Raw genomic sequence first — 25205 nt, forward strand, 5'->3', positions numbered from 1 at the left:
GAGCGTTGTCGCCCAAAAAGGATTTGCATCATTTTGTCAAATGGCCTAAGTTTATCTGCATCCAGTCGATGAACATTATTCTACCATTTTACTTGTTTAAATACTTATTTCTAACCAATTGTTGTTTATCACTGAATCTAAAAAGAGGCAAAGGGTAAAGGGAAAGGGAGCTTGACTATTGCAGAAATTCAAACTGAAACAACCGAGATGTTGTAAGTTATGCCGGAAGATGACCAAAAAAAAAACAGAGGAATTTGCAAAAGCCCTAAATTTAATCTATGAGGCAGAAGATAAAGTCTTATATCCAGAAATGGGACTGCCCACGAATGAGATGGGTTGTTTTATGTCCTCAGCTTCCTCAAGGGAAGCATGTTGTTTTGTCCAATTGTCTTGATTGGCACACGCTGGTCAATTTTTTGAAACGCTATTTTCAGGGGAAGGAGAAAAAGGATTTGATTGTTGTGATTTCTTTGTAAGTTATTACTAACATTGTCACTATTGTGATTGATGGGATAGGGTCGTATGCAAAAGATTAGCTTGCCTGGAAGCAAATGAAATTGCTCATGCACGTGATCTACTGGTTGTTGCTACTATCCTATTCTCTTCCCCATTGTCTGGTCTTTCATGACATTTCCGTTATGATAGATCAGTATGGCTTGGGTGCCTTTTCAGAAGAGTGGGGATCTGATTAAGAGTAAGAGGCCTTGTGTTATCAACAATGACCAACAAAATGGGCAAATTTTAATAAAATATACAGAGCGCTGGAGTCAGGGCAAAGGATTTAGGGATTGTGGTTCAAATCATGGTGGTGGCCTAATCATTGGTGGTTATTGCAAGACAAGTGGGAGATCCTCAAAGTCTATTGCAAGATGTTAGATTTGACTCAGAATTTGCAGGATATGCAAAGTAATTGCAGTTGTAAGTTATAATCATTGAGTGGGAGATTTTTTATTTTGGTAGTGAGTTTTTGTCAAGAGGTGGTTATCTTCATGTGATTGGAGATGTTGATTCTTAGATGCCATGGTAGGCTCTTGATTCTAGATTAGAGCATTAGCATGATACAGATTCTCTTGGCAAGTTATGCTTATTGGAGCATGTGGTCTTCATTTGTGAAGATGTAAGATCAAGTTGTCATGTTGTGTCCCCAAGTAATGCAGACGTGCAGTGGAAGTTTTGCCATTGGTCTTCTTAGTACTCTTAGTATCAAGCACATTGGCAGATTGACCATGGAGGTTCTTTTGAAAGCTAAGAGGCTTGGGTGAGGCTAGAGTTCTCTTCGGATTAGAGAACATTTGTTGAGACGGTATCTCTTTAGAGGTTTCAACAAGAAGACCAAGGAGTCTACACCTAGTAATGGACGTGAGTTCATTATGGACCTAGAGGAGATTGTTATCGGACAGAGTCATTGTGACGGTGTATCCTCGAGGAGCATTCTTAGTCCCCACTCTTGGTCTACTCGGCAGATTTATCTCCTTGGAGGAGATGGTTCCTAGTTTTGGAATGATATTGAGTTTGATCTTCCTTGATTACAACAGGTTACATCCATGTTGGTTGGGTGTTGTTAATGCTTTTATTTGGGGAGGTAAAGGAGATCATACTTGGCACAGCTGAGCACTTGATGGTGTTGGTAGAAGGATGAGATATGGTTTGCATGGATGTTTCTTCCTAGAGTTTTTGAATTCATCTATTGTTGTAACTTTATTGTTTTTAACAACAATATGTGGTTTTCATGAGGACTTGGAGGATGTCAAGTGAGTTTTTGCAGCAGGTTGGTTGCAAGTTGTAGGCCATGGTGATTTGATTATTGCCACACTTTTTATGTTAGTGTTGATTGGTAGATTTGAGTTATTGGTTAACATTGCAACTTGTGGACTACTATATAAGCGTCTTCTAGTTTTTTGCACATCAACGGTTTTTGATGTGTTTTGTTGGAAGATGGGATTACACAAATTGTTGTAAGGGTTGGATATGTTGGCATGATTTTATTTGATGTTGCATGGTTAGTTGGATGTGATTAGCCATTAACTGTGGTTGCTATTCCATCTATGGTGATTGATTCTCAGTCTGTTTATTACCATGGGATTTGGTGATTGCACTTGGATATTGGTTGAGAATGGAAAGCAGGGGATATACTTCAAGTGGTAGGTTATTCAGATGTGAAGTTGCAATGTGAGTCAAACTTCAAGTGGGAGATTGTTGGGATGTGAAGTCTGACTCTTCATTTCACCTTCCCATCTCTGTCCCTTCGTCTTCTGTTGAAGACTATTGTATAAATATTAGGGCAAATCCCTATGTATGCAAGCTGCAAGAATACTAATAGAATCTTTGCTTTGCTTTTTGGTGGATGTAGCCAAATTGGTAAACCACGTTAAATTTGTGTGTTCCCAATTTGTCTTTTGAATTAACACATCTTAGTTATTTTATTCTCAACTACTATGATTTATTTAAGATTAGATTGTATTTGATTAACTAATTAATTATCCCTTAGATATATCTATGGTGTTTACTAATTTTCTCTATGACTCAACAACATTTTGAATTCTAATGGCATGTATTTTATTTCCTTGCAGAAAATATTATGCAAACTAATGTCTATTTTAAAGGGTCTTTTCTTAAAAATGATCAATGTACAGATATAGATATAATAAATTCAAGAATAATCCTATAATCCTATAATCCTAAGAGCTTATCCCAGAACAATTTATTTATAACATGTTAACAATATGCGAATGGCATGCACAACACAACAATAAAACCAAAAATAAACAATCTCATTATAATAGGTATTTTAGCGATTATCAAACTACTATGATAGCCTTGGAAAACTGTTTAAACCACTCATCGATGAAACAGCAATAGTTGAATTACATTATAAATATCAATATAAGACTATTAGAGTAACACATAACTTAACGACTAGAAATAATCGTGTCCCATAATCTAACCTACACACTGAAAGAAGTTGTCATCAATGTCACATTAAGGGGAAAAACTCTACATGGAAAAACAGTGTAGATAAAGAATAACAATGCGTTGATTTCTGCATTTTGATTGATAAATATGGAGAAGACCATATCAAGAATGGTATTACCTTCAACAATAAATAAACCTTACAGCAAACAGCCTACTATGCTTAAAGAAAAGACTTCACAAATTCAAAAACACGTAACCATAGAAGATGTAGCAAGTTTCCTAGGACGACAAATAATATGAGTGTTGAAACAAAAAAGGATAACAATCACATGTTAATTTACAGCAAGAACCAGATACACCTTCTTTTGGGAGAAATAAGAACCACAAAATTTTAGTGACAATAAGATTATTAAGATTAAAAGCACAATTTCTAAACCAGACTAGACGAAGTGACTTAATCAAATTGCAGCATTTGTAATGCAATTACAACAGGAAAATCTATTTCCGTAAATAAAAGTTAAAGCTCAAATTTGCAAATACTTCCGAATTCAGTTGTTATATGATATCTAAGTCACTAGTGAGAAAAACTTGGAAGTATATATATTTCCAATTCAACAGTGAGAGTACAAAATTGCGAAACTGGGGTCCTACTCCTCGACTTACAAAAGCAGATTTTATTTGAAACTCTTTAACCATTCTCAGAATATTGTGATAATCACTGGAATCAGCACTACCCAATATGAGAATGCAACATTAATACCTAATGCACTGCTCCCTAACAGAAATACAGACAAGTTGGACATCTTCCATACTTCTTAGCCGAAAGATGAACACAAAACACAACTCCGTTCTCTGTTGTACCACAGTTTTCTATTACTAAGAAGTCACTAAATCTTAAGCTATTTGGCAGAGTTGTAGAGCTCAGTTCTGCTTCCAGATAATGTATGCACACAAGTGTGCCTTTATCTAGGGCTGGAGATACTGGTTTACATCTTGAGTATCTCACTCAATAAGGCATTAGAATTGCCTACTCCTGCTCAAAAGGGTGGGAATGTTTGGGTACACAAAGAACATTCATTGGTGATAAGAACAGGAAACATGACGAATCCAATGAAAACTGTGAGGGGGAATTAGGCGGGGTCACATGGAGGGGGGCTTCCTAAAAAATAGAGATGGAGCTGCTGAGATTTTTTAAGAAAATTTTAAAGCTGTTGGCTCCCATGAATTTTGTAGTGGAGTTCAGCTTAAAAGTTAAAGCTCTGAAATTTAAGAAAGCTGGTGGACTCATTAGTATAATAGCTTTGTCTTCTATACTATGTGTAGTGATATAACAACTAAAAAAAAATATTTTTCCTCCAAAACTAATTTTAAAAGGAAATTTAGATTCTAAACTAAAATGTTTGACAAGTGGCAGATAACATCCCCAAGGTGGTGGGACAATTTCTAACCCCACCCCATTTTCACCCTCTCAAATTTGCAAGCCTAAAAAGTAGGAGCTTATATTTTCTAAGAAAAGATTCCAAATAAACCCATTTCTTCATGGGATCTCCTCTTCCTAAAAAATAGAAGCTTAAGCCCCTCTCATGGGACCCCACCCTTAGTGACGTGCAACAAAATCTCAACATAGAGATAATGCAACATGTAGACAGAGCAGTGAAAGATATAAGATTAGTCAATTAGATTCATACACGGTGAGCCAACAGTGAAAAAACATTCTCTGATGAATAGAGACTGCTAACACAAAATAACACACATTTTTTACCTTGAAAGTTTCTATGAATTAATAGAACTTCCAGTTAAATATTGTCGACTGTCCGCTCAAATTTTAAATGAGTCAGTCTAGGTTTAACTGCGAACCTCTAAGTAAAGTAACTACACAGTTTGCAAGTCCATTGTCCTCCTCATCCCAACTGCAGCATAAGATAGCTGCTTGTCTACCTTTCTCAGGACAATCACATATCCTATAAAAACATTTCTCATCTGAACAAATTTGAATACGAAGTGACTTCCCTTGTATGTGATCCTCATGTTCCTGAAGAGCCAAACCTCCCAGGCATCTTACTAACTGTAGATATACACAATGAAGTAAATCGAGTCTTTTATATGAAAATGGAAAACCATTATCTGACGACAAATTGACAGTAGCATTCATATTCATAGATGACGCTCCCTTATTTCCATCATCTATCACCTCTGAAGGGCAATCCATTGCCAAAGTTTGCATAGCAAATGAAAATTTATGACCATGATGTATACCAGGCTCTTGCTCAATGTCAGCAGTCACATTATCATGGGACTTGAAACAATGTTTCTTTCTTAATGGTTCTGTATGTTCTTTAATGGCACATGATTCACTCTCAGAATCACACAAATTTTTTGGGTTTGTGTCATTGCCTGCACCAATGTAAACGGGACAGCAACATCTGAACCTAACTTTATGGCCTTCGTCTATAAATGCATCTGATGCTTCTGAAGGATGGAGAACTTTAGCTTTTTGTGCATTTTCCATGAGAACAATACCCTCAGCTGATATTCTATCTCTGGTGATTAGATTTTGAAGAATTTTTGTATGCTGCATGCCTAGGTCCAATTGGGCAACTTTTTCTTGATTCATGCATTTAGCCATGCACATATTGTTGCTTAGAAATTGCTTTGTGGCATCAACTTTAACAGCATGAGTGCAAGGAACAACAATAGTTTCATTGTTCGTAGGATCATAACATGGAATTCCCAGCTCAGAGGAAATCCTGGTCTTTAGCAAGGCCATTTTAGGCTTTTCCCCATGAACAAGAATTGTATGCCGTGGAGAAACATGCTTCACAAGGTCCATGATGCCTTTTGCATCTGTATGGGCACTGAATGATAACATATGCACCTGCCATACAAGAAACATTTAATAAAGAAGTTGATAGCCTTTGATATTCCAGATATTGTATATGAATTATGGATATGTTCCTGCATGCATCAGAAACAATCATCTAGTTTTTTAAAATTTACTAGATTGCAAAAGAAGAGGGGAATAATTATATAAAACAATAGAAGAGTCTGATAACTCAAATACTAAGTATGCCTAACACATTTGCAAGCCCTAAAATAACTCAATGGACATGAAATAATGATCAATGACCATTTTCCATAAAAGTATATTAGAGTTAACCAAAAATAGGTCAACTCTGTATAGTCCAGGTCTGTATGGCATCAGTATTAGACTTCAATATTTTGGCCCTTCCAAATATCCTATTTTATCCTTTCATTTATTTGCACTTAGAAGGAATGAGTCACATCTGATCTTAATGTTATGGGAGATGGTCTGCATTTTATTTACCCGATTCAGAAAATGGTTCATGGTCTGCATTTTATTTACAGGTTTAAGAGAATGTTTCATGCAAATTTCTTTACAACCTGTATCTGTAATTAAGGTTTGAGGTAGTAACAAAACAAAAACCTAGAATATTTCATGTGCATTCCAAGACTTGATAGATAAGTTTCAGCTTTAGAGGATAACTGCATGTAACATGGAAAGTCACAATTCTTTGATTCTTTCTTTATTGGCTTTCAATAAATCCAATATAATCTGTTGAACATGAAGTGCCAGTTCATATTTCCTCATTGCAACTTTGTCAAATCAACAGTTTTGTCATCATTCTCTGATATTAACTTTGTGTGATATTTTGTGATTGTTGTCATGTCTTGATGTATGATGAGAAAAGATCTAATGCTATATGAAGATAAACAAATATTGGGTTGGTATCCTTGTCTTAAGCATCCACTTAAGACACGGTTAAGTTGTAATCAAGAGTGTCAAAAAGATTAGTTGGTCGAGAGTCTCAAATTGTCAGTACCTAGTTTCTCACTATATATTATACTCATCTTAAGAGGACAAGGGTTAGTTACACTTTTGTGAAAACTCAGATTTTGTAATATTTATGATATCAATAAAAGAAATAATGTTTCTTCCATTGAGTAAACTATAAAGAGGACCAAATAACATCCTAGCATAGCCTTGGTAACTTCAGAAATGAGGAAACTCTAGCCCTCATTAGATTCTATAATTAAGAAATTCACTTTTCTGCACTTCTTTTGTTTTAAGATAGAAAAATAATAATTTAGAAAAATATATTTGGCAGTGTATATGTCAACTACGGTAATGTGTCTACTATATCAATGTCTAAACAAGGACAAGGTAGGTCCCTCCTAGTAGAAACACTTAAAAGGAGAATATATGTGTAACCAAAGGCTTTAAGTGGAAAATAAGGAGGATAGTTAAGCTAGTGGCTAAAAGTACGAAAATGCAGAAGCTGATAAAGTAATAACAGCTTGCACCATAGTAAGTAAAATAAAGTAAAAATGCATGCAACGGAATGGCAGCTGCATGAATAAAGGAGGCATGGAGAAGAGATACTTAAGCACTTGTGCAAAGGAGGTTGTAGGTGAAGTAAAAAGAGTTGCATGAAACCCTAGTAGACCATCATGGGGGACCACAAATACTTGCTGTACATTGTTGGTGAATCTCCTATTCTTGAGTCTTCAAGGTCTTGTATGTGTAGCATTTTAATTTGCACCTTTCAATATGCACAAAACAGAACAGATGTGCAGTAGAATCGCTCTACAAATTAAAATAGGAAGCTCCTTGTAAACAAAAGTTAGCATGATCTAAACTATTTGCACTTCCTATTCACAATATGCATAGTGTTTTCAAAGTGGTTTATGCTTGTGTTGATAAAACTAAAGGCGTGTCTTTTGGAATTCACCTAAGGCAAAAGGCTAACACATTTTTCAACTAAAGGCAAAAGATATTTTTGCCTTTTGTCTGGAAGGAAACCCTAAAATTCCGTGTTACCAAATTCGCGTATGCAGGACAATGCACCTGGACCGGGTTTGTGCTCGGGCCCGGGTGTGCCCAAGGGCCCCAGGTTCGTTGTGGGTCTGCACACCCAGATCCATAGAGAACCCAGGCAAACCCAACCCCAAAAACCACCCCGTCACTTAAAAAGTGACAAAAACAATTAAAAAATCACTTTTATTTTTTTTTTCTCTAGATCAATTGTGGAGTGCTTGAGGAAGGACGAGAGCTCAAACAAAGGAGATTAAATCATTTAAGGTAAATGTTTAACCCTATTCTCTAGTCTTTTAATGAATTTTTTCATGTTTTTGAAGAATTTTTTCAAGTTCTCTTTTTTTTTTTATGAAAGTTTTTTATAGTGTTCCACGGGCGTTGGGGACAGGAGGACCAAGGGCCTAAGTTTGGGGATGGCAGCGGGGGGGGTGGCGGGGTGGTGGTGCTGATATAGTTATACATATACATATAGTACTTGAAAAACTAGTTTTGAAAAGATGTATGACAGTATAATAGTATAAGAATTACATTTCAAATGAAACTATAGGAAATTTGAAATACTAAATCTAAATACCAATATTTCTTCAATGCTAGTTATGTTGTTATATGGAGCTTAATCAGACTCGGAGGTTAAATTTTCCCTACTTCCATTAGTGTGGTTTCCCCCTATATTTTTTGACGGGGGTTTGGGGGCAGCGCCCCCAAGTTGGGGTCAAGGGGCCCACATCCAATTAGGGTTACCCCTTAACCCCCAAAAATGTCAATTTTTAAATTTTAATTTTAAACATTGCATATACATGGGGGTGATGGGAGACGTCTGGGTGTCTCTCCCCGTCTGCACGTCTCTCGAAGGACGGGGAGATGCCCAGACATCTCCCAAGGAGACATGGAGACGTCTCCACATCTCCTTGGGAGACATGGAGACGTCTCCCCGTCTCTGGCGGCGTTTGGGTGGCGGTGGCAGTGGCGGGACGGTGGGGGATGTCACGTCCCTGTCCCGGAGACATCCCCGTCTCCGAGACGCGACCAAAAAGGGGGGGGACGCGTCCCTGTGGAACACTGGTTTTTTAGAAAAATAGAGAAACATGTTCTACTATTTGTCATAATGTTTTTTTATACTTTCATTAGCTTATACATAGTGTAAGCTTACATTTATTTTATTTTTTTTCTAATTTAAAAATGTGTAATTTCTTATAATAGCAAAGAATGGCAACAAGTTCGAGTTCAGTGAGTGGGCGTCAAAAGACTTAAAACAAAAAAATAAAAATTGATGAAGGATCTCCTTTATGGAATTATACTACAATGCTTGCACAACTTCCAGGAGGTGGGGGATATGATTGGAATTGTAATTTTTGTAAAACCAATCATAGGTGCTCGTATTATAGAGTGAAACTTCACTTTTGTGGCCCTCCTTGGAAAGGGATTAAAATGTGTAAAGGGCTAGATAAGAAAGGGTTGTTTGCCACACAAACAACAAGATTCATTGGAGAACAAGAAGTTGATAGAATGCTAGAGAGAGAAAAACTAAGAGCTCATCTGTCTGCAAAGAAAAAACCAATGACTTTACCCACAAATCATCAACTGGTAAAGGCCTCCCATCATCCTTTCTTGGAGATACCAATCCCAATCTTTCTCGCAAAAGAGGCCCATTGGACAAGACATTTATAATGGAAGCAAGTAATATTGTAGAGCAAAAAATTGCACATTGCATCTATGCCAATGGTCTTCCATTCAACTTGGTGAAATCACCATATAAGCAAGAAATGGTGGTGGCAATCAATAGTGAACCTACTGGTTTCGCAAGCCCTAGGTATGAAAAGGTGAAAGGTGAGCACCACCTTATTGGCAAGAGAAGAATTTTGTAGAGACATCACTCGAACCGATTAGAGAGTCTTGGGTTGAATTGGGTGTTTCTATTGTTTCTGATGGATGGAAAGATTGCAAAAACCATCCATTAATAAATGTTATTGCAATGTCCCCCAACGAAACAATGTTTTTGAGGGCAGTTGATTGTGAGGGGCAAATCAAAGATGCAAAGTTCATTTCCAAAATCCTCATTGAGTCCATAGAGATGGTGGGTCAGAAAATGTTGTCCAAGTCATTACAAACAATGCAAAGGTTTGCAGGCCTGCAGGTGCTTTGGTTGAGCAAAGATATGAGCGCATTTTTTGAACATCGTGCACAGTACACTCCCTTTTGTTAATGATGCAAGCAATTGGCACTCAAATAGAGTGGGTGAAGGAAATATACCAAGAGGGTGAGGAGATCCAAATGTTTGTGACAAACCACCATGTCACAAGCCATTTTCAGGAGTTTCTTGAGGTTGGAATTGTTGAAGATAAATTCAATTTATTTCTTTAATTTTATTTATTTAATATGTATATAATATTTTTTAATGTGTTATTGACATATTTAATATTTTTTACATGATCCTAGGTTGCCGAGACCTGATTTGCATCACATACAATAGTGATGAGACAACTTTTGAAGGTGAAAGAGGCATTGAGTGCGATGGCTATTAGTAACCTTTGGAAGCAATCAAATTCTGAAAGGGCCCAAAAGGTTAAGTAATTGATCTTGGATGACAATTAGTGGGATCATGTGGAACATGTCTTGAATTTCACCAAGCATATCATGAGTGATCAAGTTTATTGATGCAGATACAACATGTTTGGGGGAAGTCTATGATGGCATGGAAACCATGATAGGAAAAATGAAAGTCATAATAGCACAAAAAGAGAATGACCCCAAAGAAGTATTTTTCAAAAGGGTGGAAAAAACATTCTTCATTGTTGGAACAAGATGACCACGCTATTGCACCTCCTTGCATTATCTCCTAGGTACTATAGCTTTGATGGACTTTCTTTGCTAGGGAAAACTCCACATTATAGAGATACTGAAGTTGCTAGTGGGTACAAGCCGAAGTTCGCTAGACTCTTCACAAATACTAGAGTGGCAGAAAATGTTAGGAGAGAGTTTGTCGTGTTTATCTCAGGAAGAAATCACTGCCCTTGTTCTATTAATGACCAGTCCAAAATGGATGCTACTACATGTTGGTACCTCCATGGTCAAGATTATATGTTCTTCCAACCTTTTGCAATCAAGATTCTATCACAAGTTCCTTTTACTTTTTTCTTTTTAACATTTGTATTGTAGACTTTAGCACTTAACATTCTTTAATTTATTTTGCGTTTTTTATTTTTTAGTTTTGTTGGTTTTCTCTCCAATTTCAATAAGTTGCAAGTTCTTCTGTTGAACGGAAATGGATTAATACTCCATCCACTCAGTGAAGTGGCTGCAAAAAAAGCAGAAGACTTCGTTTATGTTCATTCTAATGTGCATCTTCTAACACATAAGGAACACCATTACAAGGATGGCTCAACAAAACATTGGGATGTAACCCCTAAGTGTACCAACTTGGATGCAACTATTAATGATCTTGCTAGAGTCACTATGGCTGATGATGATGATTCATGAGATAGCTACACCTAGTGGGGGTGGTGCTGCTTTGGGTTCAAATGATTTTGAATTTGAATTTGAAGTAAACGATGATGATCTCAATTGAGATCCTTTTGATGATTGATGAAGTTAGAAAACAATTATTATTTTTGATTGTCAATTTTGTAATTGTATGATTTTCATTTAGTTTTAGAATTCTGTATATTTCTTTAAATTTTTGTACACACACACACACACACACACACACATATATATATACAGACGAACCCAAACCTGAACCCATAAACCCAAAGGCAAAAACAATTTGCCCATACCCACGAACCAGGTTCTCATACCCGAATCCAAACCGGTAACTTAGCTAAGATTACTACATGCTTACCTTGTTCAGCTATGTGCAGAGATTGAGTAGTGTGAGTACACAAGGATTTAAAGTTTTAAATAGGTTTAAACATAAGGACACAAACACTTTGGTAAATCAAATTAAAGAATCAATACAAAACCACAATCCCCAAATTTGAGTAAACCTTCACTACAAAGCTTGCAAACTAAGTAACCTCAATAATACATGTTTTTCAATAAAAATGCAAATGGGTGGGGGATTTGTGGTTGCAAAGGCAGGTGAGTGAATTAAACATGGAGGGGGGCCAGAACGGAGAGGAAGGAGAGGGAGAGGCCCTTTGAGAAAGTTACCATACATGGTGTTATTTTGTGTTCATTGGTAATGTGCCAGTGTACTAAAGAATTTGAAGTTCGATTCCATAGTGTTTATGCCTGCACTTAGATTCCATGGTGTTTATGCCTGCACTCAGGACTAGTAAAATTTTCAAGAGAAGTGATTGAACTCTGAAAAACTTCAACTTTTGTACGTTGGCAAGTTATTATTAATTCAAAAATCAACAATTCTTCACAAGATGAATACCATGACATCAAAGCTAGGATAATGGTACGTTTTAGCTTTAAATAGAGTTAAACATGGAGTGCATTCGAAATTTCTGTTTAAATGTAGAAATAATTCAAGAAAACAGTACAGATTAGAGAATATGCCCTCAAGAAATGTACAATCAAAAGCATAAGCAACAGCAATACAAAACCTGACAACGAACTTCAATGTGTGTTCTATTGTCCACCTTGACTCTTGTAGATTTTCCTGACATCAATTTGTGTCCAACAGTTCCAGCTATGCAATATCTAAACGTAAAAAAAAGCAAACCACAATAATAAATAATTTTCATGTAAGTATATCCTTCTCAGCAGTCAAGAGGTTTTTATTTCCACATTAAAATGAATAATAACACCTAAAACTTACAGAACCTACAAATTAACATATTTTTCATTAGCTTTTTTTTTGTTATTATCAGCATTCTAAGAATAGGTATTTGATACTGCTAATAACTTGACTGCTTTAGAGATACATTTACAGTCATGAATATCAGATCTGTTTTTATCAAGTATTCAACAGTTAAAGTGAAGTTCACCTAGAAAATGTAGCCAACTAATAAGCATTCTAAATCTTCTAGAACATTATTTAAAACTAATAACTAATTTACCTACTATAAACAAAGGTTGATCTGAAGCACAAAAAGACCAAAATACTTTGAAGGAGGATTTTCCTACGAAATACTGCAAGTTCTGGAATTAAAAGTAGCATAAAAATGCTCCAAAAATCACCTGTGAAGCAGAAAAAAATAAGTTGGAGCACTTTGGCTTTAGTGCCATATTGAAGTTTCAACTATTTTGGCACAAGCCGGAGGATCAAGATGTCCTATATTCAAATCACTAACAAAAAGTTCATATTGCACATAAACATTGGAACAAATTCTATTACCTCATAAGAATTCTTTTAGATTTCTTATAGTCCAAAAGAATATCTTAAACAAGCACTGAAGCCAACTGAAACAAATACTTAGCTTCGTAAAAGCAACAACTTAAAAATTACTATTAGAGGCCAAAGAATGAAAAGCTAAGAGTCGCCACTACAAATTCCACCTTAGATATCACTTTGCGGATTTGAACCTAGGTCTCCAAATTGGGAACCAAAAACTTTAACAGACATAGATGCACTAATCGTTGAAAAATTGGCGAGTTTTCAAAAAATCGTGAGTTTTTGGCTTAGGCGAGTGTAATATTACCCTTAATTTTTTTTTTAAATTTTCAATGAGAATTACAAAGCAAACACCATAACCCGTTAAGGTTAGAGAAATAATCCAAACAACTGAAAGGGAACCCTTCCACCTTTTGTTTACTGAGAGCCCAAATTGGGAGAGTGAGAGCATACGGTGTTCCGGGGATCGTTAGCACCATAAACCAAACTGAAATTACAATGCACGGGCGGCAAGCCAGCCCCTTCTGCTTATCCAGCAGGATAGAAACTAAACTTCTTGGTGGTAAACCAGCCAAGGAAAACAACAAGAAACTTAAGCTCAATCACTCTACCGCGTGTTTCAACGGGAGGACATTACATAAAGCTATCACTCTACCGCATATTTCAGCAGGAGGACAATACATAAAACTTATCACTCGACCACTTATTTAGTGGGAGGACTGAGTTACAAATATCAAAAAATAGGCGGCAAGTCTACCTCTTCCACTTGTTCAGTGGGTATGTTTACAGTCCAGAATTGGTTGATAGTACTACTATTCAACCTTACACCATAATGAAATAGAATATTAGAATAGAAGAGTAATGCTGTCCAATGCTGATAAATATCTCCAACCAGTCACTAATTCCCAAAAGCTCATTTAATGTGTGATTATGAAATTCTGGAAATCAATACACGCACACCAGCAACTTCAAGAATTTCTAAAATGTTCATATCTCACTCAAAAATCACTCAAATCACACCCAAACCAACACTATGCATTAGGTGACCAAGTACAAACAGAGAGATAACATCAACATGACTAACATCACACTTCCCAATGGACAACCCAGAAAGTATGCCCAGGCAAAAAAGTACGATTTGCAATTAAAAATGAAATACTCAAAACCAAGGGCTAAAAACTTACAAATATCTTCATCAACAACATAGGAAAGTAAAGAGCCGATACCAAGAATGATAGGTGCATAGGCAGGGAGGTAGGATCGAAACTTCGCTTCAGCCACACAGAAACCAGCAACACTGAAAATTACAGCAGCAAACCAACTCTCTCAAATCCACACACGCAATCCACCAGAACACCACGAAATCCACACAATAGAGCCTTAGCTAGGAGTGATGTCTCACACTCGAAACTGCAATTGAAAAGTCTAGGAGGTTTTCACCCTCGAAGAAGTCTAGAATCAATCCGACAGCATAACATTACATTTTCTCTCGATTACCAAATGTGGAGCCAAACACCTATATATATAAATTTTCAAGTCTGAAATTCAAATTCAACTCCCACCAAATTCACCTCTCCAATTTGCATTTCATTTTCAATGGTGGACCCAAGTATGGCATCCCTCCCTAAGTCAAACCCACGCCTAGCAAAGGAGACCACGATTTTTGGCATAAAATATACTTTGACACATGAAATAAAGTCTCCTTATTCATTTTGGCGTCCCCCTTCATGGCACAAATAATTTGCCTAGCAAACTTAGAATAACTCATATAATGCACAATTCCCAATATTATTAATCAGTAATAAAATAATTAAATATTAAACCTTAAGAAGGAAATAATATTTAATTGAATAATTTATAACTCCCATACTGATTATCAACAAAATCCAGGATGAAGCTGAGCAATGAAGACCACTGAACTGCGCTGGATCAGGATCATATCCAAGACTGCCAAAAATAGAAATGCCCAAACTACCACTTACTAAAAATAGTAAGTCATGAAATACTGCTCTGAAAATCATGATCTTTGCCCCCAAAGAAAGAGCTTGGAAAGCTCAGTAAAACTACACCATCTAGATAGCGAAACCCTAACTTACTAAAAATAGTAAGTTCACATTTCACCCAAGAGTCAACTGCATGTTATGCCATACTGAAGTTCATGGAAAACCTAGGAGGAAACCATAAGCAGGACTGAAGAATTCCCTCCCGACTAACCCTGACAAGCTCGAGAAGAAGTCCACAGAAGATGGAAACCCTAATCCTCATTTCCACATAGCATATAGGTCTCTGGAATAGGCCAATGGACCACTGAATGCATCATCACTAAGAAGGGGACATTACAGTCCGCCCTTCCCAAAATTGCTTGTCCTCAAGCAATCGCAAGCCAGGATGCTGTAAAATCTCCTCACTCTCCCATGTAGCATCCTCCACTGTTAAGTCTTTCCACTTAACCAAATACTCTCTGATGGTCCTTCTCCTCAACAATAGTTCTCTGACATCAAGGATGGCCTCGGGAACTAGCACCAATTCTCCCTCTTCATCCAAAGGAGGCAAATCAGAAGAGACTATCACATTGTGCCCAAGCGCCTTTTTGAGGTACGTGGAAGACATTATGTACTCGGCTACCCGCTGTTAGCTCCAACTCATAAGACACAACTCCCACTCTCCTGATGACCCTGAATGGTCCATTAAAATGTGGTTTGAGTTTTTCCGCTCCACTCTTCTTGAGAGTAGACTATCTGAAGGGCTGGAGTCTCAAGTAGACCATATCACCAACCTCAAATGAGCGCTCAATACGCTGCTGATCAGCATACAACTTATGTTGATTCTGTGCAATCTGGAGGTTGTCCTTCAATGCCTTCAGAATATCCTGACACTGTTGAACCATATCCCTAGCTTGAGGTGCTCTGCTATCTCCAAACACCAAGTCAGCAAAGCTAGGGGCCTCGTAACCGTAGAGTGCCAAGAAAGGAGACATCCAGATGGACATGTGATAAGTGGAGTTATAGCAGTATTCGCCAAGGTGTAGCCACCTTACCCACGCCTTCTGCTGTTCTGAAACATAATTTCTCAAATAACCTTCCAACCACTTATTAACTATCTTCGTTTGTCCATCAGTTTGAGGATGGTAACTCGTGCTTGGGGTGAGCACAAGACCACACAATCTGAAAATCTCCTGCCAGAAAGAGCTTAGGAACTTGCTGTCCCTATCACTCACAATGTTTTTAGGCAGCCCATGTAGCCTAAACACCTCACGGAAGAACAAATCAGCAACCTGAGCTGCTGTAAATGAGCTGGTGATGGCAAAAAAATGAGCAAATTTTGTTAATCTATCTACCACCACATAAATACAAACCTTCCCACTAGCTTTCGGCAACCTAGTGATGAAATCCATAGAGATACTTTCCCATTTTTGACTGGGAATTGGCAATGGTTGCAAAAAACCAGCGAGTGTTGTGTGCTCGTCCTTGTTCTTCAGACAAGTATAGCATTCCCTAATGTACCTCAAGACATCTTTTTTCAACCCTTTCCAAGAGAATCTCTCTCGGATGTGCTTGTAAGTCTTGAAAAACCCTTGGTGACCAGCAAGAGGAACGTCATGAAAAGTCTGTAATACCTTCTCCTTCACCTTAGATTCAGGTAGAAGAAGGATCCTACCCTTGTACATAATCAATCCATCAACGTACTTTTCATCATGAAAAGTGCTCTCAATAATGCTGGATGCAAACTGATTTTTGGCATAATCAGCAAGCAACAAGTCCCTCCAATCAGCAGTAAGCTCACTCATAGAGCTCAAATGGGGTCTCCGGGAAAGTGCATCCGCCACTATGTTGTTCTTCCCTTTGACATACTCAATGTCAAAGTCATAAGCCTGAAGCTTACTAACCTACTTCTGCTGCCTTTCGTTCAAGTTTTTCTGGTGCATGAAGTGCTTAAGACTGTCATGATCAGTCTTAACAACGAACTTACTCCCCACAAGATACTGCCTGAACTTCGCAAGGGCATGCATTATGGCAAGCATCTCCTTGTCATATATTGAATATAGCCTTTCAGGTCCTCTCAACTTCCTACTCTCAAAGACAATTGGATGCTTGTCTTGCATAAGAACTGCACCAACACCTTCTCCTGATGCATCACACTGCAGTTCGAAAGGCTTGGTGAAATCTAGTACGGCTAAAACAGGGCATGAGCTCATGATCTCCTTGAACTGATCAAACACTGTTTGTGCCTTTTTTGACCACTCAAAGGCTCCTTTCTTAGTAAGATCTGTGAGGGGGGCAGCCAACTGAGAGTATCCCTTCACAAACCTACGGTAAAAACCACAAAGACCCAAGAATCCCTTCAAGTGTGTTATGTTCTCGGGAGGAGGCCAATCAATGATAGCTCTAATCTTTTCGGGGTCTACCTTCACACCCCCTGCACTGATAATGTGACCAAGGTAGAGCAATTCTTCTATTCCAAATTCACATTTGGATTCCTTTGCAAATAGGGATTCGGATTCCAGTAGCTCAACACCAAGTGTTGTAAATGCTCCTTCCAAGATTTGTTGAATATGAGTATATCATCAAAGAATATGAACACAAACTTCCTCAACTGTTTCTAGAAGATTTTGTTCATGCATGATCGGAATGTGGCCGGGGTGTTAGTCAAGCCAAAGGGCATGACTAGGAACTCAAAATGCCCAAAGTGGCATCTGAAAGAAGTCTTCTCCACATCTGACGCCCTCATCCTGATTTGGTGGTAGCCCGATCTGAGATCTATCTTTGAAAAGAACACGGCTCCATGTAGCTCATCAATTCTCGGAATTGGGTACCGATTCTTGATGGTTTTCTGATTTAGAGCTCGGTAATCCACGCACATACGCATGGTCCCATCCTTCTTCTTCACCAAAACCACAACCAAAACAAAAGGGCTTTTGCTTGGCCGAATATATCCCATGTCAAGAAGCTCCTTAATAGCCTTTTCTATTTCATCCTTCAGCTTCTTGGGGTACCGAGAGGGAGTCATCATAACAGGCTTGGCTCCCTCTTCTAGCTCAATGATGCGCTCTGCACCTCTTTCAGGAGGTCTACCAGGAGGTGGATTCTCAAACACCTTACTCCTCTTAGAAATCAAAGCCTAAATATCTTCAGGATAGCTTCTCTTTTCTTCAAGTGAACCATACACTTAGGAGGTCTTCTTCGTGGCTGATTTCCAAGGACCTTTCTCTTGTTTGTGATTAGAGCTTGAATATCAGTAGTGTAGCTGCCCTTGTCTTCTAATGGATTTGATGGCATTATCACACACTCTGCTGCCTACTCCACTTGGTGATGACGAATCAGCCTCTCCATCCTTTTTAGGGATACAATCCGTGGGCCTCCATTAGACATCCCTCGCAAAACCACCTTCTTTCCTTCAAACATGAACTTCAACTCCATGGTTTGCAAGTTAAGAGTGACCTTACCAAGAGATCACAGCCACTGAATGCCAAGGACCACATCATCAGTCCCTCCAATATTGACAACATAGAAGTCATCCTTGACTTCATAGTTACCAAGCTTCATTGACATGTTTGACACCATCCGTTTACAGCCAATGGTTGATCCATCAGCCACCATGACCTTGAAGTCTTCAACATCATCAATGATAAGGCCTCTCTTGGTGACAATCCTAGCATCAATAAAGTTGTGAGTAGCTTCGGTATCAATTAGAGAAACAAGTCGATGCTCTCCCAATGCTCCTCGAACTCTGAATGATTCATTCTTGTGGAAGCTAGAGAGTTGGGCAACTATACCCCTATCTTCTTGATCACTTTCAGGCCCTTTTGGAGCCTCTTCATACTCACTTCCCTCCGAATCAAGCTGCTGTTTTGAAATTTCAGAATCTGATCCATCAGCTGAATATGCTTCCATTTGCCGAGCATTACTCTTCACATGGCATCTATGACCCGGAACCCAAGGTTCTTTGCATGAATAACACAAATTCTTCCTCCGAAGCTCTTGACGGAGCTCATCATCCATCTAGGAAGGGAACTTCTTAGGCTGATTAGAGAATTTCTTCTTGTCTTTACGGAATGAGAAAGGCTTTGACTGAAATCTGGACTTAGGGGTAGCCAACTCCATGCTTCTAGCCTTCTTGATTGCATCAGCCAAGGTGGGTGGGTCAAAGGCTTTTACCCAACCTTTCAATGGTTCTTGAAGTCCCTCAGTAAATAGGACCACTAACCTCTTCTCCGAGATACTACTAACCATAACTGAAAGACTTTAAAACTCAGTTATGAAAGTGTCCAAAGAACCTTGCTATTTGAGTTGTGCAAGCTCTCTAAACTTCACCTCTGAATTCTTGGTATCAAATCTTTCTATCAATTTGTTGGTGAATTCAGCATAGGTATGGATCAAGTTATGACCAAGGCTGACCAACCCATGGTACCACCATTAATGAGTAGCTCCATCTAAGTGCAAGGTAGCAAACTTGATGGCCTCTTCTTCGGGCATAGGTCTCAAGGACAAGTAATTGTCCAACTTCTGCACCCAAGCTCTAGTTGTGCTCTTACTGCTTCCATCGAAGTGTGCTAGAGTAACCTTGCCAAGATCTTCATGGTAATCTCTTGGAGTGGAATACCGATTGTCATTCCTTCTTCCTCTCTTCATTTTCTAATTCATGTACCGATCCAAGGTGAGGATATCTCGGATCTTTGTAGGGAGAGAAGCATACTCCATATAGCTGCTCCTTATCTCATCAGATGTAGGTATCTCAACTTCATTTTGTGGTGCTTCTCTAGGTAGAAAGACGGGTTGTAGAGGTCTTGAAGCTGAACCTCCATTGTTGCTCCCATTGTTACTCTCGTTTCCATTTCCTCCAGAAGTATTAGAAGTACTAGCTTCCGAGCCATTGTTGGGTTGATTAGGGGTCCCAACAACATTCTGGTTAAGTTTGGCCAGCAACTGAGACATCATATCCATCATGGCATTGAACTGCCTCTCAGCCTTTTTATCAGGTGCCTCATTCTGTTTTGTAGCCTTCTCTGCCATTAAATCTATTGAATCTGCAAAATTCACTTCCTTCCCTCTGTTTCTCAATACCTCTGAAAAGGTATCTTCTTCTGGCACTAATGGAACCTGAAACTGTTGTCTTCTTTGTTCTTTGTTGTAGTAACGAACGTCTCTATCTCTCATGGAGAACTCTGATCACTCTGAATTTCACAGGCTGGTAGGAAGATCAGCTCTGATACCACAGTAATATTCCCCTTAAATTTATTTTTTTAATTTTCAATGAGAATTACAAAGCCAAACAAGACGTAGGAGGACAGGCAAAACAGGTGACGCGAGCAAGCAAGCAGGGCACGCGGGCGAGCAAGACGCGTAGGCACAGGTTGCGCGGGTGAGGTTGCACAAGCAAGCTAGAACATTTTATAAATGGGGTAGCAAGCTAAGTCGGTTTGACCTTGGGGGAAACTCCATGGCTAAGTGCACTTGGGTCAAAGTAGAAGGAGAGAACATGTTCATATTCATAAACCCCTTCTTGTATACTCTGGTTCCAAGTCATACTTTTGTATAACTTATGTTAAACAGTCACTAATTAAGACTAATAGAGGGATTGCCAATTTTTAAGTGGTCATATGTGAGTACCAAGGTTTTCCCTTGACCTTGAAATAGTATTCTAAGTATTAAAAGGATTAGTATTTTGCCTAAGTTTGAAGGAGTTGATGTTAGGCCATCATTTTTACCTAGGGATATAGCTTTATTTGGACTACTATTCCCATCTTTAGATTTTAAAGACACTCTCTTTCAACTTAATATACAAATCCCCTCCCTTGGGGTTTGTTTGCATAGTTTATCCTTGACCATGATTTTGTCCCTTTTTCACCTAAGTGTGTGGCAGCCGATGAGAAAACAGTCTAGGGAATTGGACCCTAGAAAGGGTTGCATACCCACTCTCATAATTTCATAATAGATGGTTTATATTGAAAAGTCGAACTACGGAGTCTCTACGCTTTCATGTAGGCAAGGCCATTTGTGATGAGCCCCCAAGACATTAGGTTTGGCCCTTAGGTCTTGCCCTTCTGAGTTTTGCTTGAACTTGCCACTACTACCTGTTGATGGTGTTTTTACGCACTATGCAATGCAGAATAAAATACCAAAGGCACTCTATCCTCTCTTGAATAAAGACTTCTCAAATGTTGAAGATTGGCAAAAAGGATCACTTGAGATGACTCCAAGGCTCTTGATGTCAAGTCTTGACGTGTTAGATAGCTTCAATGGTATGATGTGAGTTGTTGTACCTATGAGGGGACTTACGTAATGATTCGATTCAAGCTTAATGGTGTGACGTTTTTCAAATGATATTGCAATGTTTCTCTCTTCTACTTCTATTGGTCTTTGATTAAAAAAGGAGTAGGGTTTAGGAATGCTATGCTACTGCTAAGAATGCAAGATAATGAACAGTCTCAAGTGAGCTGAACTAAGCTTTACTTCGACATATAGTAAACATCTCCACAACGCTTGTGCAATCTTCTAGGGATAACTTGGTGATTTTCAAATCACTATCACAAACATAGACACCTTCAAGATGAAGCATATCAATGATGAATAGTAATTGAAGTTAAGCTTTGGTTGAGAATGGATCCAGTTGACTACGCAAGGCACTTTACCATTCGCAAGATGTTAGTAGTATGGATAATGAGGTTCACTTTCAATCATGCACATGCATCTTTCACTCATCTAAAACACTTAAAGCAAATTATATTCTAATTTTTATTTTTTAAATTATGAACCCTCACAAAAGGGTTCATAATTTAAAAAATAAAAATTAGAATATAAATATTTTGATTATTTATATGATTTTTAATTGATTGATGTATCCAACAGATTTGATATTTTTTAACTTATTGATTAAATGAATTTTGAAATCGTCCCTTTTGCCTCGAGGACTAGCTATTGTGACCTTTCATTTCAAATTTTTGAAGTATTGTTTGGTGGCCATCATTAAAATTTCATCTTCATTTGTGTATTTTTATTAATTGATGTTATTTAAGTTTAAATTTATTATTTTGAGGCTTTGTCAAATGTTTGTTTTTGCTGGCATGTGTATAGTGATGTGAAATATGTAAATTATCATACTCATGAGGGGTCCTTGATAGGTTGTATGGGGGGAGCAGATGGCCTGGGGAATTATTATTTAGGGATAAATGAGACCGGTATGGGATGGTTACAAACCATTTCCCCTAGATCTATGTGATATTTATGTGCACAGGTTTCCTCGGGGAGGACCTGATGGCAATTATTTATGTGATACGAATTCGTAGAGGAGAATTTTGGGCACTAGACATCCTCATCCCTTTGTGTGTCTTGTGATGTGAGTCAAGTGAGTCCCTATTGTGGTCATTTATGTATTGGTCATGTGGTTGACTTTTCAGATGTGAAACAAGTGTTAAAGAATAACGATTGAAGAGAAAATAAAATGGCTGCTTAAAAATAATGGATATGACGTTTTCATGATACGAAGTCATGTGTGGTTTCTTTTAATGATAAAGCTTATATTGTGTCATTCTTGACAGCTAATGGCATTTGATTAATGAGTGAGTTGTTAGTAATAACATTGTGATTGTGGTTGAAGCAATTTTGGTGTATCTTGTTCTTCTTTTTTGTGTAAGAAATTGCTAGCCATATTAAAGTCTTGATGACTTAAATTTTATATCTTGCATGTATGATAATTTAAGAAGAATTTGACGTTACTCTAAATTGTGGGAAATGTCTTGAGGATGTTTATTTAGTGATGCCATTTCTAGTAGACAATATTGCAATACTTATACTGACTCCATCACTTTATTCTTTAGCTAAAGGGGTGGATGCTTTACCTCCTTACTAACTTCCAAGTATGTGGTCCCACGATGTCATCATAAGACCAGCAACTCCTTTATAAGGCAAAACATATATTTATGAAAAGAAGCATCTAGTTATTGTACAACAATTTATAATAAAGGAGCAACAACTACCCTTGTTAAGATGAAGCAATTTATGTTAAATATCAAGTTTATATTTAATTATGGTGGCAGCATATGAAATTGTGGATTAAAGAATATTAAGCAATAAAATAGTTTAAATTGTGTTGACCCCTTAATTTGGTGCATCCATAACAAGGACCAAGTGAGGTTATGAAGAGGCACCTCTTCATAAGCTGTCTTTTGATAAAGCCTCCAGCCATGTATTAATAGGAGAAGTGTGGGACATGAAGACAAGTTTCTAATTGAAATATCATATGAAATAAAAGGCAGTGCTCTATTAGAATGAAGAAAAGATTTGGCAATTAGTTATAACAAAAGGACAAATCCTTTTAGAAAAATATCTCTCTTCTAAAAGATGCATCCTTTCAAGTGAAATAAGAAGATATATGGAAAGTATAAAAAGAGATTAGTGGAAAAGATAAATAAAAAAAAGATTTAAAAAGGGAATCTCTTTCTAGTTGCAAGCAGATTTTAGAAGGGGAAATAATTAAGTGTGTTATGTGAAGATCATCATACAAACACATAATGAAGAGTCATGATTGTTCTGAAAAGACATCACTATTCAAAAGATGTCTCTCTTCACAAGAGACATAAAGATATAAAAGGGAGTTTGTGGGATGTGGAGGAGCTGCTGTAGAAGACAAATAGATAAATCAGATATACACCAGCAGATTGATGTGAAGAGAATACAGTAGAAGATTAGTCAAAGGTAGATTTTGTGCAGGATATCTAAGAGAAAGATTAGAGCAGCATATTAGAGCAGGTGTTAACCATATTGGGGCAGATCTAAATCTGATTAAAGGGTAGAACTGAAAGAATTAAATTAGACCTTGTAAGTAGATCTGAAGAGGACTTATAAGCAGATTTAAATGCATATACCAGCAAGTCTTGTGTTAAGAAGACATAACGGCAGACCTAAAGAACATTCAAGGAGATTTATAAAGACAAAATAAAAATCATAAGGTATGTGTATGAAGACGTGTGTTGTCTAGAAAGAGTTATCTCCCTTTGCAAAAGAGGTCTCCATTCATAGAATCATTGAAAATATACAAGGCATTTGAGAATTGATGAAAAGAAGTGTGAGGAATAAAAAGTTATGTATCATACTTACACAGGTAGATCTGCAAAAGAGAAGATAAAAAAATATCATCAAAGGAGTTGAAGGCAGATTTGTAAGAAGGATCAATGACAGATTTGTAAGAAGACTTTATGACAGATTTGTAAGAATGGTAAATGCAGATTTGAAAGGGAATGCAATATGGAGAATTAAAAGGAAAAATCAGTCAAACACTTAAAGAGAGCAAGCAAGGAGTAAATAAAGATAGAGATCTTACATATGATAAAGCATGAAAGTGTGATGTCCCCATCTTTAACATTATAATAAGAACCAATATAACACTTATGTTATTGTTGGTTGAAAATTTTGTAAACTTGTGAGATTTACAAAATTGTCATTTCAGCCACAACGTGTGAGATAATATCTCTCCTCACAAAGGGGATGCTGCCTTCTTATCACTCTAAACAGTTTTACAACAAAACCTATAACTTTCTATACTAATCTAATTATCAGGTGTTACACCATCTTTTCCTCTTCCTTCAGGAAAGATGCTTATCCTCTTCTCTTATATTTAGAAAGGGTATTTTTGCTAAGGGCAATAATGATCAATAAACTACTTAGCTATTTAGAATTAACTAAGAAGCATACCGATGAAATTGATTGAAAAAGAAGAAGCAAAGTTTCTATAAAAGCTCAAAGACCTCCGTTGCTTCCGGGACGGGAATGCAGTATTTTAAAGCTCAAAGAATCTAACACATACTATAATCCTATCAACCTTTTGTAATGACTTTTGTAACCCAGTATAAGATAAAAAGATAACAAAATATGGCTCAAAGACCTTAACTTGTTACCATATGAAACAATAAAGTGCAGTATATGACAGCTCAAAGACTTTCAGTATAATGCGATTCTCACTTGACTATGAAAAGAACTGTAGCACAAAGACTAGGAGTTCTTACTACCACAACTAATAACTATAACTGAATTTGAAGTCTGCAGCTCAAAATCTACAAGAAGTCAGATTCAAAACACTCTTCATAGCACAACAATATTCTCACATATACTTTGATTAACTTAAGATAACTTCACCACTATGACATAAGAGCACAATGATAACATAGAATAAGCTTCAACT

At 37.4% G+C, this 25205-nt stretch overlaps 1 protein-coding gene across 4 annotated transcripts in view; it reads right to left on the reverse strand.

The window, feature by feature from the left end:
* Nucleotides 1-4567: 4567 nt before the first annotated feature.
* LOC131045184 (cleavage and polyadenylation specificity factor subunit 3-II) overlaps nucleotides 4568-25205 on the reverse strand; it is a 135807-nt gene continuing 115169 nt past the window's right edge. For all 4 annotated transcript variants that reach the window (XM_057978721.2, XM_057978735.2, XM_057978729.2 and 1 more), the window contains 2 exons: nucleotides 12301-12397; nucleotides 4568-5788 (listed from right to left, as the gene is read on the reverse strand). In XM_057978721.2, coding sequence (XP_057834704.1) covers nucleotides 4748-5788; nucleotides 12301-12397 — 1138 coding nt within the window. In that variant the 3' untranslated portion in view covers nucleotides 4568-4747. The remainder of the gene's footprint in view (nucleotides 5789-12300; nucleotides 12398-25205) is intronic.

This window comes from Cryptomeria japonica, chromosome 3 (assembly GCF_030272615.1).
Source record: "Cryptomeria japonica chromosome 3, Sugi_1.0, whole genome shotgun sequence".
Lineage (NCBI taxonomy): Eukaryota > Viridiplantae > Streptophyta > Pinopsida > Cupressales > Cupressaceae > Cryptomeria > Cryptomeria japonica.